Raw genomic sequence first — 16,336 nt, forward strand, 5'->3', positions numbered from 1 at the left:
ACTTCCTTTGAAGCATGGTCAGACCACTGATGGACATCCCACATGGACCAGGCAAGCATTAATGATGGCACCATTACGTAAGGAAGGGTGTGATTCTTGAATGTGAAAAGGCTGTACCAGGGACAAACCACAGATGGATCTGAAATTTAACAGTTGGGTGAGACAGGATAGTTGGACTTAAAAAAAAAAAAACCACTACTTGCATGAATACTTCCAAATTAATCCCACTGGAATCTATTTAGGTCTATTTTCTCTTTATGTTCCAGGAATATGATCATTAAAAATATTAGCTAATTTCTTATAATCAGTATTTGTAAGTTTAACCAGAGTCCTTCAATAGAACAAGACTAAGTAAAGCCTCATGAATACTATACTTAATACTGAATAAATAAAGCAAAATAATAAATTTCTAACAGATTGTTCACAGAGGCTTCTGAAATTTTTACAGGCTAATTTATATGCAAATAAGGGGTTATGGACTTCCAGAGAAGATGATTTTAAGTTACAATGTCTGTCAAGTGCTCTTTTGTTTTCTTTGTCTTTAGAGGATTTGGGTCAAGAACAGAGGAAGACAAGTCTGCTTAGTTTCTAAGAATTTTCACAATGCCTACAGAACTTAAGCTAGGTCTGACAAATTTTTGCCATCCAACTCAGAGGCAGACATTACAGAACAGGAAATAGTCTGCTTCCTGAGGATTCATTTCGAGGCTGCATGGAATCATCTAGAATCTCCCAACAAATCCTTACTTTGTGGGGGTTTCAGTTCTGATTTGCATAAGTACAAGGCTCGGAAGTTCCTGCACATGATAGAAGTCTTAGGGAGAGGTAATCAATCAATCAGTCAGTGACCAGGAACTTGTGAAATGTTTTGAGGGGTCCTTGATAGACACAGATTTTGCAGGTACCTTAATCGACCATAGCATATTCACTCTAGAAACCAAGGTCTTTTAAGAAGCCTTCAGGGAAGGGCATAATTGCCCCTGGCGTATTTTGAAATTTCCAATTGCACAGACAAATCATGAAGCTGAGGCTGTGGTCAACCAAAGTCCCCAGCATCTCTGGGAACTATTCCTGGGTCTCTCTCAGAAATGTCTAGAACCTGGACTAGAACCTACAATATTGGGTGTATGGATGCCACCAGGCAAGTTCCCACTATTGGAGAGATGATGCTGGGCGGAAAGAGCCATCTTGGTTTTGATACCCCTCCATCCCTCCACACTGACATGCTCACAAAGGTCACTTCTAACTAATAGAAGAAGATACTCAGACTGATGGCATTTTTTCTAAAAATAAGAGAAAATACTGAGGGAAAGCTCCTGAGGAAAGGATAATATTCCCAGATAGCTCTAATGATTGAAGAGGCGATCTGCTTATTACTGTTAATTAATGCTTCCAAGTAAAAAAATTAAATGACGTGCTTACAAAATGTATGCATCTACCTGAGAAAACCATCCCATTTCTCTTCACTTGTAATTTCTCTCTTCTTTGTGTTTGCAAACCTTCTCCCTAACTGGTCTTAAGAGTCACTATTTGGAGCCTAAGACCTGATTCTCAACGTTGAGCTGTATTGAAGTAAAAGAATATGGAGAATCTCTTGATTTTACCTTTCTTATCTTCTGCCTTTTCCTCCAGAGGTGGTGATTTTTCAGCTACAGAGCCATTACCTTCTTCAGATTTTACTACATTTTCCTCTCGGGTAGATTCCTCTCCGATGGGTATCATGTGCCCGTTTGAATTTTCAAAGTTAACTGTTACATCTCCATCTATAATGGGGAAAGAAACACCTAGATGTCTAACTTGATGGCTTTCTTAAAACCCAGTTTTCCAGTTACTAGGACTGTAGGGTTTGGGTTCGTGTTTTCAGACCCTGGGAACCAAATACATCCTGCATCATTTCACCATCTTTTACTAAATAATTCATTCCAAAGAAAGAGCTAGAAAATCCTTAGTCTTGGGGGAAAGCAGCAATGGAGGGGATATCTGCTTGCCCTTTCGCGACAGTGGGAATTATTATCCTAATTATACAACATGCCTGGGCAACAGAGCCCTTCTCTTCTGTACTTAGGCTTTGTTGAAGTCAGTACTTAGGAGTCTCTTTGTCATTCACAAACTGAACGGTAAAAGGAGAAATCTGAAAAATGGAATAAACATTTTTAACAAGCACTGAAAACATAAGGTGAATATAAATACACAAATAGCATGAAATGTAATTACATATACAAATGGTTAGAGGGAGAATATGAAAATTTACAACCATCTCTGTCTCACATGATTGCATCTGTGATAATGTTAACTTTACATATGAATATAACTACCACTCTGTATTCAGGGAAAGGTGGTAGTGAGGCTAATTCTATTTTCATTTTCTTATTTATTGATGGAAATATTAAAATGCACTCAGGTAATTGTTAAATATAACAGACCAAAGCCTTTAATGTGGCCTAATTATAATTTGAAAACACTAGGGGAAAAAAATGTGAAAAAAAATAATTACAGAGGAACTTTTAAAAAAATCACAAGTGAAAATAAAATTTCTAATATGTTATCTAAATCAGAAATAACTAAATCTTATCCGTGAAGTTTCATAATTTCTAGAAGTTTCTAAAGTGAATGAGATTTTTGCATAAACTCTTAATTCAATGATGTTTGAAAAGACTAACCCTAGATCGTATCTGGAACATTTTAAGAGGCTTTGCTACCAGTGTAAAAAAATAAATAAATAAATAATAAGGAGTTGAAGTTTTGACTTTGCAAAGTTCAAGAAATGCATGATTAGAGCTCTTTTTATGCAGTCTTTGATTAATCTTATTTTGGCAATCATTATAAGTAAAACAGAGATCATCTCTCAAATTTTCATTAAATATGATTGAACTGCTTTGGCTCAACATAAAATCCATTAGCCTTGTCCATAAAAACAGGCATGACATTTTAATAAGAAAAATACATATCATGGAATTTTGTCATGCTCAAAATGAAAAAGCAATCACTGCTGAGCCATATAACTTCCAAGTACCTATAATCTGATTCCTGTATACAAGTAAAATAGATGATAATTGAGGGCAATGCCACTGCAAATAAATCTTAACTATTTCAATAAAATTAAGGTAATACTTTTTAAAGAGTATAGGTCAAACCAAAGGGAAACCAAATGATTCTTAATTCTTATTATTAGATACCAAGGAATTCGCTATTAAAAACAAGGGAGGGGAGACACAATGTAATGTCCAGATATTAGACACAGGGAAATTAAAAACTAATGTAAGAATGGAAAATTCCAAACAAAATAGAAAACCACTTCTTTATATAAAAAAAACCCTCAATTTTTAGGCAACCCAAATATAAATTTATCTTTGATTACTCGGCCTTTAATTGATAACAAAAATATGCTGAAGTCATGTTAGCGAAAACTTAATTATATTTTAACCCTTATTATGCTAAAATTCTTTAGTAGGTTAAATAATTGATTTTAAAATCTAGAACAAAAAAGCTAGAGAGAAAATTAAATAGTCGTGGTGCAATAAGAAATTGGATTTTCACATAATAGAGTCAACAATGTGGAAAGATACTTACTTCGAGGTCTGAAATAAAGCTAGTGCCTATGAAAATAAGGTAGGAAAAAGAGACTGATGTGTGATAAATACAAATTCAAACATCAAACAGAGTAGAACTAAAGTTATTAATAATTAATTGGTGTGTGCACTGAAAAAGTTTTCTAGTTTTGTGCATAATGGTAGAGCTAAAACAAGTTGAGCCCTTCCTTCTGGCCCAGGAAGGTGATTGCTCAGTGGATCTGTAATTTCTCGCCTGCCTCCAGAGAGATTAGAGGGGAGACTAATTTTGATACTGCAAGCCCGCCTTTCATGAACAAAAAGTTAGGGATGTTAATTTTTTCTTATCTTTAAAAGTCCCAGATAGGAAATAAATAGCTTCATGGTAATAGAAAATTAAAGAAGACATAAAGTTCATTCATAAAACAGTATGAGCCCTTTCATATGACTGAATTAGTTGAGCATATTTTGGTGAAAGAATAAATATGTCAATGTGTGCATGTCCATATATCTGTGTCTGTGTATAAAAGTGAATTTAGAAGCATATTTGAATGACAGTGGACATGTGTTTTGTTAGTGATTAAGTATGTGAGTGTATGTATGTATGTGAGCATTTCTGTGTGTCACAATGTGTGTGTCAGCCAGTGGGGGTGCATATAGTTTATGTATGTAAGTAAAATGCACACATACCTGCCAGCAAAGGAGAGCAGGGGAAGATGCTGATGTCATAAGTAATAGGAGCCCTTGTGTGCAGAGGAAAAAGACAGCTCAGGAAAGGCTGTAAGCTTCAAGTGAACAAGAGATAAAGCACACACAGACATCAGTGGTGAAACAAGGAGCAGGAGAGTGTCTGGGGGCTTTCCCTCTTTCTGGCCAAACGAGTATATCTGGGATATAGTTAAGAGAGAAACAGAGATGAGGAGAAAGTTGTGTGTGACCAAACAGTGAGTGACTCATCGAAGGTTAAAACTAGTACACCGCAGAAGAGAGAGAAAAGAGGCTGCACGGCAGGCAGGAACATCTCCATGCCCTCATGCTAAAGCTAAGGGAAAAGATGGAAGGAAAGAACCAGAAAATAAGGAATGACCTTGGACTAGACCTGGGAATTCTCAGGAGAGAAGACCAATTGTTGAACTTTTAGATGGAAGTTAGAGGTTAGTGTAAAAAAGATCATCTAAAAGGAATAATAATAATAAAAGCTGGGAGTGAGGGTATGGGGTGGGATGGGATGAGGTCCAACCCAGGGAAGCTGGAGGGATCGAAAAAGTCTATCTGGCTCCCTGAATAAAGGACATAATTGACAATAACTGTCAAGAGCTAAGGCAAGGTCAGGAAGATCAAGGCAAAGGATGAATCTTCAGTGGCAGAAGACAAGAGGTGGTCACCAAGCACAGCAGCTTCCAGTCTCTGGCTAGAGCTGAAAACAAACCGAAATTCTCAAGATAATTGTTTCTAGAGAAATGACAGAAAACTATTTTCTCCAGCTTTTGGCTGAAAAGGGGAAAGACTCTATTTACAATAGGCATCACCAGGAACTTTCAAGGATTAGGTCGTTTCTATAGTTCCATATAGGGACCATGAAAAAGGCAGAAAGTAAAATTCAGTAATTTAGGACTTCCCAAACATTAAATATTACATTATGTTTAGGTGAAAAATTGTTTCGTTCTTTTATGTTTTAAAAACTTTTAATGTTCAGTCTGCGGAGGTTACCAAAAGGTCAACTAGAGTCAGAATTCTGGGAAGTAAGTATCAGAAATTATAACCCATCAAGTAAATAGTTTAACAGATTAGGCAGAACAAAAACCAATCAACACTAAGCATTTCTTTAAGTTGACCAGTGCCACTTGTTTTTAGGAAAAATAAACTCTTTTCTAGCTATAATTTTTAATCAGGTAAAAAAGGGGTCTCTAAATCTCTATCTTTCATACTCATTAGCAATTTCAATCATAAATTTTTACATTTTTCCTTTCTTTAAACAATTTCCAAATAAATGATATCAAACAATTGTGCTGGCCCAGCCCAGGAAGGTGATAGCTCAGAAAGGTGATTGCTCAGTGGATCTGTAATTTCTCTCCTGCCTCCAGAGAGATTAGAGGGGAGACTAATTTTGATACTGCAAGCCCGCCTTCCAGGAACAAAAAGTTAGGGATGTGCTTTTTTTTTTTTTATCTTTAAAAGTCCCAGATAGGAAATAAATAGCTTCATGGTAACAGAAAATTAAAGAAGACATAAAGTTCATTCGTAAAACAGAATGAGAAAAATGTAATCGGTCAGAGATTGAAATAAAATGCCTAAATCTTGAGGGCTCAAGAAAAGTGGCATTATTCACTTTAGATTTCCCTATATTCTTTGAAACAGCAGTAAAATAGTAAAGCATTTCCTAGCTCCACTCTAGAATTATTCAGATGTTGGAAAAAGTGTGTCATTTGGATTTATAAATAGTGGATTCCAAAAGATGTTCTTTGCAAAGAACATTTACCAGAATCCTGTGATTTAATTCCAAATTAATAGCACTTTATTTGTTCCCATAAAAGTACAATAATACTACTTTATCCCAGTAAATGTCCAGGGGGTGGGGCAAGGGAAGGCATGAGGTAAATCAACAATTTTGCAACAAAAATCTCCTATAGTTTTAAGAGGAGGGGGAGCAATGAAAATTATCTGATGTTACTTATTTGGAGAAATAACCAATCTTGGTGTCTTCTTCTGAGGGTCTATCTTGGTTTCTATTTAAGCCTAGTCTTTTTGAGCAAGATTCCCTCTTGCTAGGATAGAGAAAAAAGGGGAAGATTAGGGACAGGGAAAACAAAATACTTAGAAATAATAATTGTTAGTGAAAAGGTGAAAGACAATTAGATTCAAAGAAATGAAAAGAGAACAATACTAGGAAAATTACTTGAGAGAATGCATAAAGCGGATTAATTTAATTTCTCCATTTGTGCCTTATTGATTGTAAATTTGATTGTATTATAGAGTATCAGAACAAAAGATACATTTACTATTTCTTTTCTCTCCCTTTTCTTTTACTGGTAGGCTTAAGAAACCAAAAGGCAGGAGCCAAGCAACAACATTGCATTTACTCAAACAACTGAGTTAACTTGTATAGAAGGACTGAAGCTCAAGAACAGATGAGGAGTCATATAAACATTTGTATCTTATCTGTATCTTCAGCTGAGTACCTCTGTAGAGCTCTAGGGTTAGTGACATACAGTGAAGGACGGAATTCAGTGAAGGTCACTGAATTTCTTTTCTAGAATACCTTAGATTCTCTGCAGCCCACAAAGGTGTTCTGAATTAAAGCAAGATTCTCAGAGTGCCATACTCACTGCTTTATCTCCCAAAGACCATGATCATCTTAAATTTTAAAAGAAAATGAAAGAAAGACCAAAGAATAAAGGATCAAGTTACTTTAAATGTATGAGTAATTTCCTCACCTTGATCAGGCAACTCCTTAAGAACGCCCCTTCTTATCAGCTCCTCTCTACTTTGTCTTGTGGATATCTTCCTTTCTAATACTTTTAAAAAGAATAAGCATAAGTAAGAATCAAGTCATTGCTTAAAATAATTATGAAAAACATTCCAAGTAGAATTGAGCATATTTATTCTGTTCACCTGAGGGCTCAACGCCCAGTTTTTTGCGTTGTCTAGCAAAATACGTGGTTGGAGTCAATATAATTAGGACAAGGGCAAAGGACTGCAGCCGTGCTCTGAAACCCAGCTGCTGCACCTAGTTCTTCAAATGATGATGTTTGCGCAAGAAACCAGACACATTATTTCATATCAGCTATAGAGCACAAAGGCTACTTCTCACTTCAAAATATTCCTTTTTTTAGGCATTCTAAAACACAGGCTTCAATGAATATGCAATGTATACAAAGGATACGTATGTTTACATTAAAACCAAACAGACAGACAAACGTTCAGTAGATATTCAGGTAACTCATCTGGATCCCAGAGAAAAGGCACTACTTTTCCAGTGTTTTCTCTCTCACACCATCTGTCACAAAAGTCCAACACATCAGATCTCTGTAACTCTTTCCCTTGCCATACTCAAGCATGTTCCGTTATATCCCTTGACAAATCCCAAGTCAGGAGGATGGGGTCAATTCATGCTTTCAAAGGCACTTCAAGGGATGGGAATCTCAACAATGCCTCTTCCCTCTTCTGGAAGAATTTAAATTCCTGCTACAACTTCAGAGTGGAGCTCAGGAGTTTAGGGTGGGACTTGGACAGTATTCACCTTATGTGTATATAATATTGGTTTCCTGAACCCTGTGCATGTCTAACTCGACTCCCCACTTTGAGGGGCCAAGATGGTGTGTGAAATTAGTATCATCTACTAATCCTAATCTACTAATCCTCTGAGCCAACACTGTCCGAAGTGTGTTCTGGAGACTTCTCTTCCCTCTAGATGACCTGTTCGAAAAAGCACCTTGACACAGCAGAACCAGGCCACAGAAAGGGCCTACGGCTCTTTAAGGAGAAGGAAAGGCACACTGGGGGAGACTGGGTAGCCACAGCAGGACTGGACTCTGATTCTCCCCACAATTCCTCTGTCTGGTCTCAGAATTTGCAAATCCTAGAACCACATGAACAACATCATTTCGAGATCCATTACCCCAAGTCCTGCCCTGACACATATAGACAGGGCTCGTAATAACACTAAGGACATGTTTTTTGAGGGTGCTCCAGGTGGTCTGAAGGAAGGACTTTGAAGACAGAGAGGGGGAGAAAGGGGTGTACCTTGGGCTGAGAGCTTTGTATGAAGCCCCTGAAAGTCTTCAGCAATGGCATGAGCCCCAGAGTACCAACACTTAGTTTCTCTGGAAGAAACTGAAATATTTCTTTCCTTTTCTGACAACCAGTAATTGTGTATTTCCCTTTTATCCTGGTTGCCAGAGGTCAGAGTAACACTTGATATTAACACAGATTTCATATGACAATTCATGGATGAAATCTGTTTCCTCCTTCTTAGAAACCTGACTTCATTTGTATTTAATTTCTAGCATACGTGCCCTTTGCTCTCAGTTTTGCCAGACACATTTTGTGGACAGACTCAGAATGGAAACAAACAAGAAAATGAATAAGTGAACGAGTGGATGAACAAATGGTCACAAGAATGATAATTAACACCTTCTTGGTTCAAATGGACACACACACAGAACCTTCCCCTCTTTTAGATTGCCACCCAGCCCCACTCCACCCTCCTTCCAGAAGCAAGTAACCACAGCTCATTAAACGCTGGTGATTTCAATGGACAAAGTTAACTGGGTGTGGGGGGCCAGCTGGAGCTGTTCTTTTAGGTAAAAAGAGAGCTGTTATTTCAGGATAGCTTCAATTTGTCCAAGCTTTTGTCAAAGAGAAGAGAACTCCTGTCAGCACAGGGAGCCAAACAACACCCCTAACGACACAGTAGGGGCGCTGCCAACACTGCACAGGTGGCTCAGAAGGACCCTGACCACTGCATTCAATGGTCGCTGAAGGACACCTCACCCAGCTCCAATGGTGTGTGATCCTCTATCATTAATCAAGGCCATTCTGTAATCTCTGCTTTGGGCGTCTTTAAAAGCTTTCACTCTTGCACTAAAAAAAAATCGTCCGAGAGCCCAGAACATATCTCGTTTTTGATTCTGCCTTTCCAGTATGGATCCCAGAGGATGCTTCAGTTTTAGTTTTAAGCTTTCTGTCGCTTTAAGTCTAACTTAATCTCAGTTAATAAATCCCTCCTCTTTCTTCCTTGTAAATTCTGGAGCTCTGAGGACGCAGCTTGGGCTTCCTGCCAGGAATCAAACCCCACAGCTTTGTTCTTTGCTCTACCTTTTATAAACGGGCCCTGATTGGAAAATGCCCTGGCGATTTGTTTGGTCTCTGGCTGAGCAGGTTTTTAACACATAGTGCAGATAACTGTGTAGCGGGCCAATGAGAACAAACTGCAGGCGACTGAGCATGGAAAGTATGTTGCTAGGGCACCAAGTTCCAAGCACCACTCTCCCAGAAGAACAAGTATCACACTCTTCATCTTTTAAAATATTTGCCTCATGTTTACACAGTGTCTGTATGTTTGCAGAGCACATTCACTGGACACTTTTTCACAGGCTTGGAAGTGTTCTGCACTGGAATGAACTGGAGAGGTCATTCTCGTCCAACAGGGCCGCACAAAGCCAGAGTCATTTCAGGAACATTCCTGAGATGTGCTCACCTGCTTGAAAACATTCAGAGGCAGGATGGCCTCCTCCAGATATCTGTCACCCTCATTCTTAGGAAAGTATTCCTCATAAGGAGTCAGAACCACACTCCCTGTGACTTCGGCAGTTAATCAAGCCCACAGTCCCTATAGCTCTAGTCATTTGTGATGGGGAAACAGTGTGAGTTAGCTCTGTGTTCACTGAGAGCAAAGCGGGTTATTGAAGCCTCCTAGAATCTGATGTCGAGGATCCAACCAGCTGCTCTTTGACCCTGAAGTTCACACTAATCAGTGCAACAACAGCAATAATGTTGGGGGTCTGCCTCCCTCGCAAGTACTGCTGGGGAAGAGACTTAGCAGGGGCATAGATCACCGGGTGCAGTAGCCAGGTCTCTCCAGGAGAAGTATTGTTCCCAGTTGAGTAAATAGCTCATGGGGGCTCACTTTTATCCCAATCAAAAAAGGCATGTGTGGTTTTTACATGAAGATCAAGCAAACCCATGATTTCTGTTTTGCTCCCTGGACTGGGGGAGTTAAAGTTCCGACAGTCCCTTGTGATTACAACAGCATACATTTTTCTAAGAAGGGAAGGACGCCCTGTGTCCCCATTTTCCTGCTCTCATGCTTATACTCTGGCTTTTCAAATATTTGAAAAGGACCGATCTTCCCAAAAGCATCCAATGGCTGTCCATCTGGCTTTGAATACTATCTCTACTCCTTGGCATGGTCTCCACAATGACCCCCAGAGGCTGCCCCCCACACGATGCTCCCCACCGTGGGGTCCTTCCCTGATGGCTCCCTCCTGGCTCTCTCTGCTCCAGCCCCTCCAGCCCTGCTGCTTGTCACCTGACACACACGGCAAGCCCCTGCCTGGTGGCCTCTGTCCTTACCAGGATGGGTTTTTCCCGGACCCCCACACAGCTCAGTCCATCACTTCCTTCAAGTCTCTGCTCAAAGGTCACCTTATTAGAAATCCCTTCCTCACACACCCAACGTAGAATAGCTTGTTCCTTTTCTCATCTTTATCCATCTTATCCTGCAAAATACGGCATCCCCTCCTGAACTGGCATCTACTTTTTAAGTATGATCTCAATGAGAACCAAAACTCTTGTTTACTGCCATTTTCCCAATAGTGCCTTGCAGGTTGTTAGAACTCAGAAAATATGTGCATTTGCTGCATAAACGAATAAGAGAAAACAGGCTGATAATGTTAACGGTCTTGTTTTCTGCCCCTTCTCCACCTCCAGCCTAGGAGAGAGCAAGCGAGGCCTGTGGTAAGACTCTACGAACAGGCGTCTTCTGTTTTCTGCCCCCTCTACTTCTTGGCTGGGCCCGCCAAAGGGAAAATCCTGAGCTCTCTGTCCTACGGCTCATCTGAAAAAGTCTCTGTGCTCTGAAGAAGGAAGGCTATAGTGTGCAGAGGACAGATGGCAGCCAACTAACAGGGTGTAACACCCGACTGGGCTCATCATAAATTTTAAATGATTTATGATGTCCTTCTGGGCACGGAGCCTGCATTCAGGAGACGAGGCCGGGGCATATGCCACCTCCTTGCTGTGGAGGCACGGCCAGGATTTTATATTCCTCTGGAAGGATCTGTGAGAGTAAATCTTGCAGTCAACAAGCCACTTGTGTTTTCTTTTGGCGAGGAAAGAGAGTCCTAATTCTCAATTCTAACACCGTTTAATGACGGAACAGAACAGAAGAGCAATTAGACTATTAAATAAGCGCACCGTGTTATCGTCCTGGTTCTGAGGACTGAACGGCTTTACTGTACAACTGTGACCGAAACAGAGACCTGCTTGTCTCAGGTTGCAAGTGTTCCATAAGAGCCTGGCTTTGCTTTACCTCTCCTCAATAGCAGTTACAGAAAACAGAATGTCAAAAAACGGGCTCCCTTTTAAAAAACCCTTCACTAAAGTGTAGCAAAGTCCTTTAAAGAAACCACCACCTAAATGCCACCCAACGGGACATTTGCAAAAACTTCCAAAACAGCTCAAGAACATAAGGCAGAGAAATAAAGCCAACATCCCCCACTAAAAATACTCAGGGGTCTGGCCATTTTCGTTTAATCCAAGTCTCTCCCCTACTTAAAAATCCAACAGACTATGGAAAAAGCCCAACCCCTCAGAGCTATGGCCAGGCTTTACAACTGGTCCCAGTGGACCATTCTCCCCCTCCCTCTTGTTCATCCTTTTCCACAAGCCCAGTGTTAAAGCCCAACCTTACTCTTACTTCTCACCATTTCCTAAATACTTCCTGTACATTCTTTCAGTGTTTCTTTCTCCTAGAATCACACCTTTGCCCTCTCCCCCTCTCTGGTGAAATCCTCCTATAATCCTAAAACCTCTTCAGACAGCGCCCCCTGCAGGACAATGTCACCATTCTGGGTGGCTAATCAGTAATAACTGTTCCTAACGTACTATAAAGTAACTTCTCTGTGCCTCAGCTTTTTCATCTACAAAATGGGGGAACTGGGACACCTGGGTGGCTCAGTCGGTTAAGCATCTGCCTTCAGCTCAGGTCATGATCCCAGGACTCTGGGATCATGTCCCACATCAGGCTTCTTGCTCAGGGGGAAGCCTGTTTCTCCCTCTGCGTGCCGCTCCCCCTGCTTGTGCTCTCTCTCTCTCTCTCTCTGACAAATAAAAAAATAAAATCTTTAAAATGGGAGAACAACTGCTACCTTTTCTGGTTCTTTTGGAGATCTTTTGGAGTTAAAAAGCTAAAGTGTTTAGACCAGGAGCTAGAATCTAGAAAGCACTGAATAAATGTTAATTACTATTATTTCTGTTAACAGCACTTCTTCTTCATTGCTACATGTGTACCTAGTTGCATATTCACATGACTCGAAGCCCTATGACAGATGTCTTATTTATCATTTCATCCCCATAGTGCCCCAAATAATATATTGCATTAAGTTTTTGGTTTTGTTTTTTGAGGGGACGGAGGGAAGGCATGTCTAGCACCCTTTTCTAATCTTTTCTATTTTCTATTTTCTTATTTTAGAAACAGTCTTCCTGATAGTTAGCCTTTGAGGAACCACCTTCCTCATAGTTCAGTCCATGCCATTTGTGTGAAGCTAACCCCAATGCTGGGCTCTAGGGCTCCCAGGCCTATCCAGTCAGAGCCTGATATCTTCCTGGCCTTCGTGACTGGTTCGGAGGGGCTGTGCCCAAGTTGCACCAATGACAACCAGCCCAAGGATTTCCCGAACAACTGGAAAAGAAGGCTTTCTCTTTCTTTTGTTATCTATTAAAACTAGCTGCATATGGGCCTAGAGCTGTAAGTAGTCATTTTGCCTCCATAAAAGGAAAGTCTAACTTAAAAAAAAAAAGTAAAAAAGCCAATACTGAGGAACATAGGCTCAAAGAAGGAGACAGATTCCTAATCTTAGCTTTCAAGCACCTGGATCCAACCAAAACTAAAGGCTGTTTGGCCCAGGGCTTTTTACTTGCATGAACCAATAAATTCTCCATTTGCCTAAGTCTATTATTATTCATCGGCAGTAAAGAGGTTTTACTTCTAAAGAGTCAAAAAAAGTGTTTCACAGATGCTTCTTTAACGTGAATTTTCTTCCAGCAGAGGCTAAAGATCCTCTAGATTTTCAAGGCAGAAATATGAAAGAACTACACGGAACTTCTTTATCCCCCAAGAGTTTGAAACTTGACCAGACCTTAAAAAAGAGGAAGATGGTGAGATCCATGTCCCCTCCTCCTCTTGGGAAATCAGTGTCACAACTTCCTTCAGAAACCTGATAGTAATCATCCATTTATTTGATGCCTAGGTAGCATTTTTATATTTATTTTCTCATTACGCTTCCCAGTATTCCTGAAAGACAGGCTAAACAATTCTTTTTAGTTCCCTTGAATAGATAAGGATATTGAGACTCACAGAGGTGAAACACATTTTCCAATCACATACTCGGAATCTGGTCGAACCCAATGTGTCTAGCCAAAAGCCTACTGCTTGCATTCTCCAGACTGAGTCGATAATTACAAAGATTTCAACTTTCCCACAACAGGTATAATGCTTTCCAATTTCCCTTCAAGACATGAGGTAGAAAAACTTTTTAAAGTTAATTTTAAATGAGCAATTTTTAGATGGTAGTACATCCTCATAGTTCAAGTTATAAAAGGGTACAGTAAAAGCTCTCACTTTCACCCTATCCCCCACCTATTCAAATTGAACCCCACCTGTACTCCATATGCAAATAACCACTCTTCTTAGTGTCTCCTGTGCCCTTCCAGACTTTCTTAGGCAAATCCAAATATTCATTTTAATTATTCTCTTTTTTACACCCAAGGTACGCTATTTTACAAACTGTTCAGCACGGGGCGCCTGGGTGGCTCAGTTGCTTAAGCATCTGCCTTTGGCTCAAGTCATGATCCCAAGGTCCATCCTAGGATGGAGCCCCGAGTCGGGCTCCCTGCTCAATGGAGAGCCTGCTTCTCCCTCTCCCCCTGCCCCTCCCCCCAACTTGTGGTCTCTTGCTCTCTCTCTCACTGGCTCTCACTCTATCTCAAATAAATAAATAAAATCTTTAAAACAAAGAAACAAAAACAAATTGTTCAGCACTATGCGTTTTCATTGAACACTGTATGTAGTACTTTTAAAATTTCAGGTAACGGGGTGACAGACAAAGGCCAGGCTGGGGAGAGAAGAGGTGATGATCTTTGCCTTGTGCACACAGCAGCAGCTAAAATCATGGCTGTTTCCAGAGAGGGCAAGCTGGGAACAGCCATGGCAAGTCAACTCAAGGGACTCGGGGATTTTATTCCCAAGGGATAAGGTTTAGGACTAGAACAATGAGCAAGTCCCCAATCCCAGATGGGCCAGGAAGTACAAGTAATCTCAGGAGAGTAATCAGAGGCCAGGATCTGAGAGATACGTGAAACCCTGCTTGTCTTTCTTCCAGTGTGACTCTCAAAACACATGACAAACACAAATGTTCGAGACAGGTGCTTTTGGATGCATCCTGTGTGTTTCCATTTCTTGTTTCTTCACATTAAAAGATAGTAAACCCAAAACAGGGTGAGACCAAAGGGACAGAAGCTTGAAACAAAAATAATGAGAATCATCCTTAGAGCAATTAATTCTAACTTCACACTAAGAACATGCTAGAGACTTGATATAAAATGGACTCAGAAACAAACTGAGGATTCTAGAGGGGAGGGGGTGGGGGGATGTGTTAGCCCGGTGATGGGTATTAAAAAGGGCAGATACTGCATGGAACACTGGGTGTTATACGCCAACAATGAATCATGGAACACTACATCAAAAACTAATGATGTAATGTATGGTGATTAACATAACATAATAAAATAAAATTTAAAAAAAAAGAATCGCAGCTCTATATGGTGAAGAGTTTTTGCAAACTAGGAGATCATAAACAATACCCATTAGAGAAGTTCTTAGAGAGCCCAAACTTCTAATTCTGAGGCCCTTCTCCTTGATTTGCTTCAAGACAATTTTACACATTTCAGGGACTCAGCAATGTCGACTGAGATGAGATCCTATCTCATTTTACCTCTGATCAGATAGCCAAATGGCAGGTAAGAGTCGCTGTGAAAGAGACCTTAGTGAGACTAAACTATCCTAAATTAAGACAGTCTCACTTATTTAAACATCAAATTCAACTGTGCAGGATTAAAGGCATATGAAATTATTCATACCTTAGGCCAAAATTTTTTGAAGGCATTAACGTGTAATCTTTAAAAGCCTGTTTTTATTTAGTGAATTTAGAAACAATACGTCATAAAACATCACCAACTCAAACCAATAGGTGTGAATAACCTGTCAGAGTTAGTAATAAGATTGAGTGGGCATTTCTGCAAATCTATGTTTACTAACTTCATATACATATCTCATTAGACTAGGTTTCTTAAAGTGATTAAAATTTGTTTTCTTTTTTTCTGTAAGATTTATTAATTTATTTGAGAGAGAGAGAAAACAAGTGAGGGGAGGGAAAGAGGAAGGAGGAAGAGGAAGAGAGAGAATCCCAAGCTGACCTTGTGCTGAGTGTGAAGTGCGGAGCCTGATGTGGGGCTTGATCTCACAACCCAAGATCATGACCTGAGCCAAAATCAAGAGTCAGATGCTCAACCAACTGAGCCACCCAGGCACCCCTAAAGATTTGTTTTCTTAAACAACCTAAGTGTCCATTGAGAGATGAATGGATAAAGTTGTTCTATGTGCATGCACATACACACACGGAGTATTACTCAGCCATAAAAAAGGATTCGATCTTGCCATTTATAACAACATGGACAGACCTGGGGGGTATTATGCTAAGTGAAATAAGTCAGACAGAGAAAAACAAACACCGTATGATTTCACTTCTATGTGGAATCTAAAAAAACAAAAGAACAAACAAAGCAGAAACAGACCCATAAACACAGAGAACAAATTGGTGGTTACCAGATAGGTAGGGTAGGAGGCTGGGCTAAATGGTGAAAGGAAGTGGAAGATACAGGCTTTCAGTTACAGAATGAATAAGTCACAGGGGTGAAACGTACAGCATAGGGAATATAGTCAATGGTATTGTAATAGCGTTGTACCTGATTGACCCTGCAGTGAGAGGACAAAGAATGATTCTACTAAA

At 39.9% G+C, this 16,336-nt stretch overlaps 1 protein-coding gene across 1 annotated transcript in view; it reads right to left on the minus strand.

Moving 5' to 3' along the window:
* Positions 1-16,336, minus strand: part of PHACTR2 (phosphatase and actin regulator 2) — an 87,802-nt gene that overhangs the window by 48,340 nt on the left and 23,126 nt on the right. The window contains exons 4-5 of the mRNA XM_021693268.1: positions 6,983-7,063; positions 1,605-1,763 (exon numbers count right to left, since the gene is read on the minus strand). Of these exons, the coding sequence (XP_021548943.1) occupies positions 1,605-1,763; positions 6,983-7,063 (240 nt within the window). The remainder of the gene's footprint in view (positions 1-1,604; positions 1,764-6,982; positions 7,064-16,336) is intronic.

This window comes from Neomonachus schauinslandi, chromosome 8, assembly GCF_002201575.2.
Source record: "Neomonachus schauinslandi chromosome 8, ASM220157v2, whole genome shotgun sequence".
Taxonomy (NCBI): Eukaryota; Metazoa; Chordata; class Mammalia; order Carnivora; family Phocidae; genus Neomonachus; species Neomonachus schauinslandi.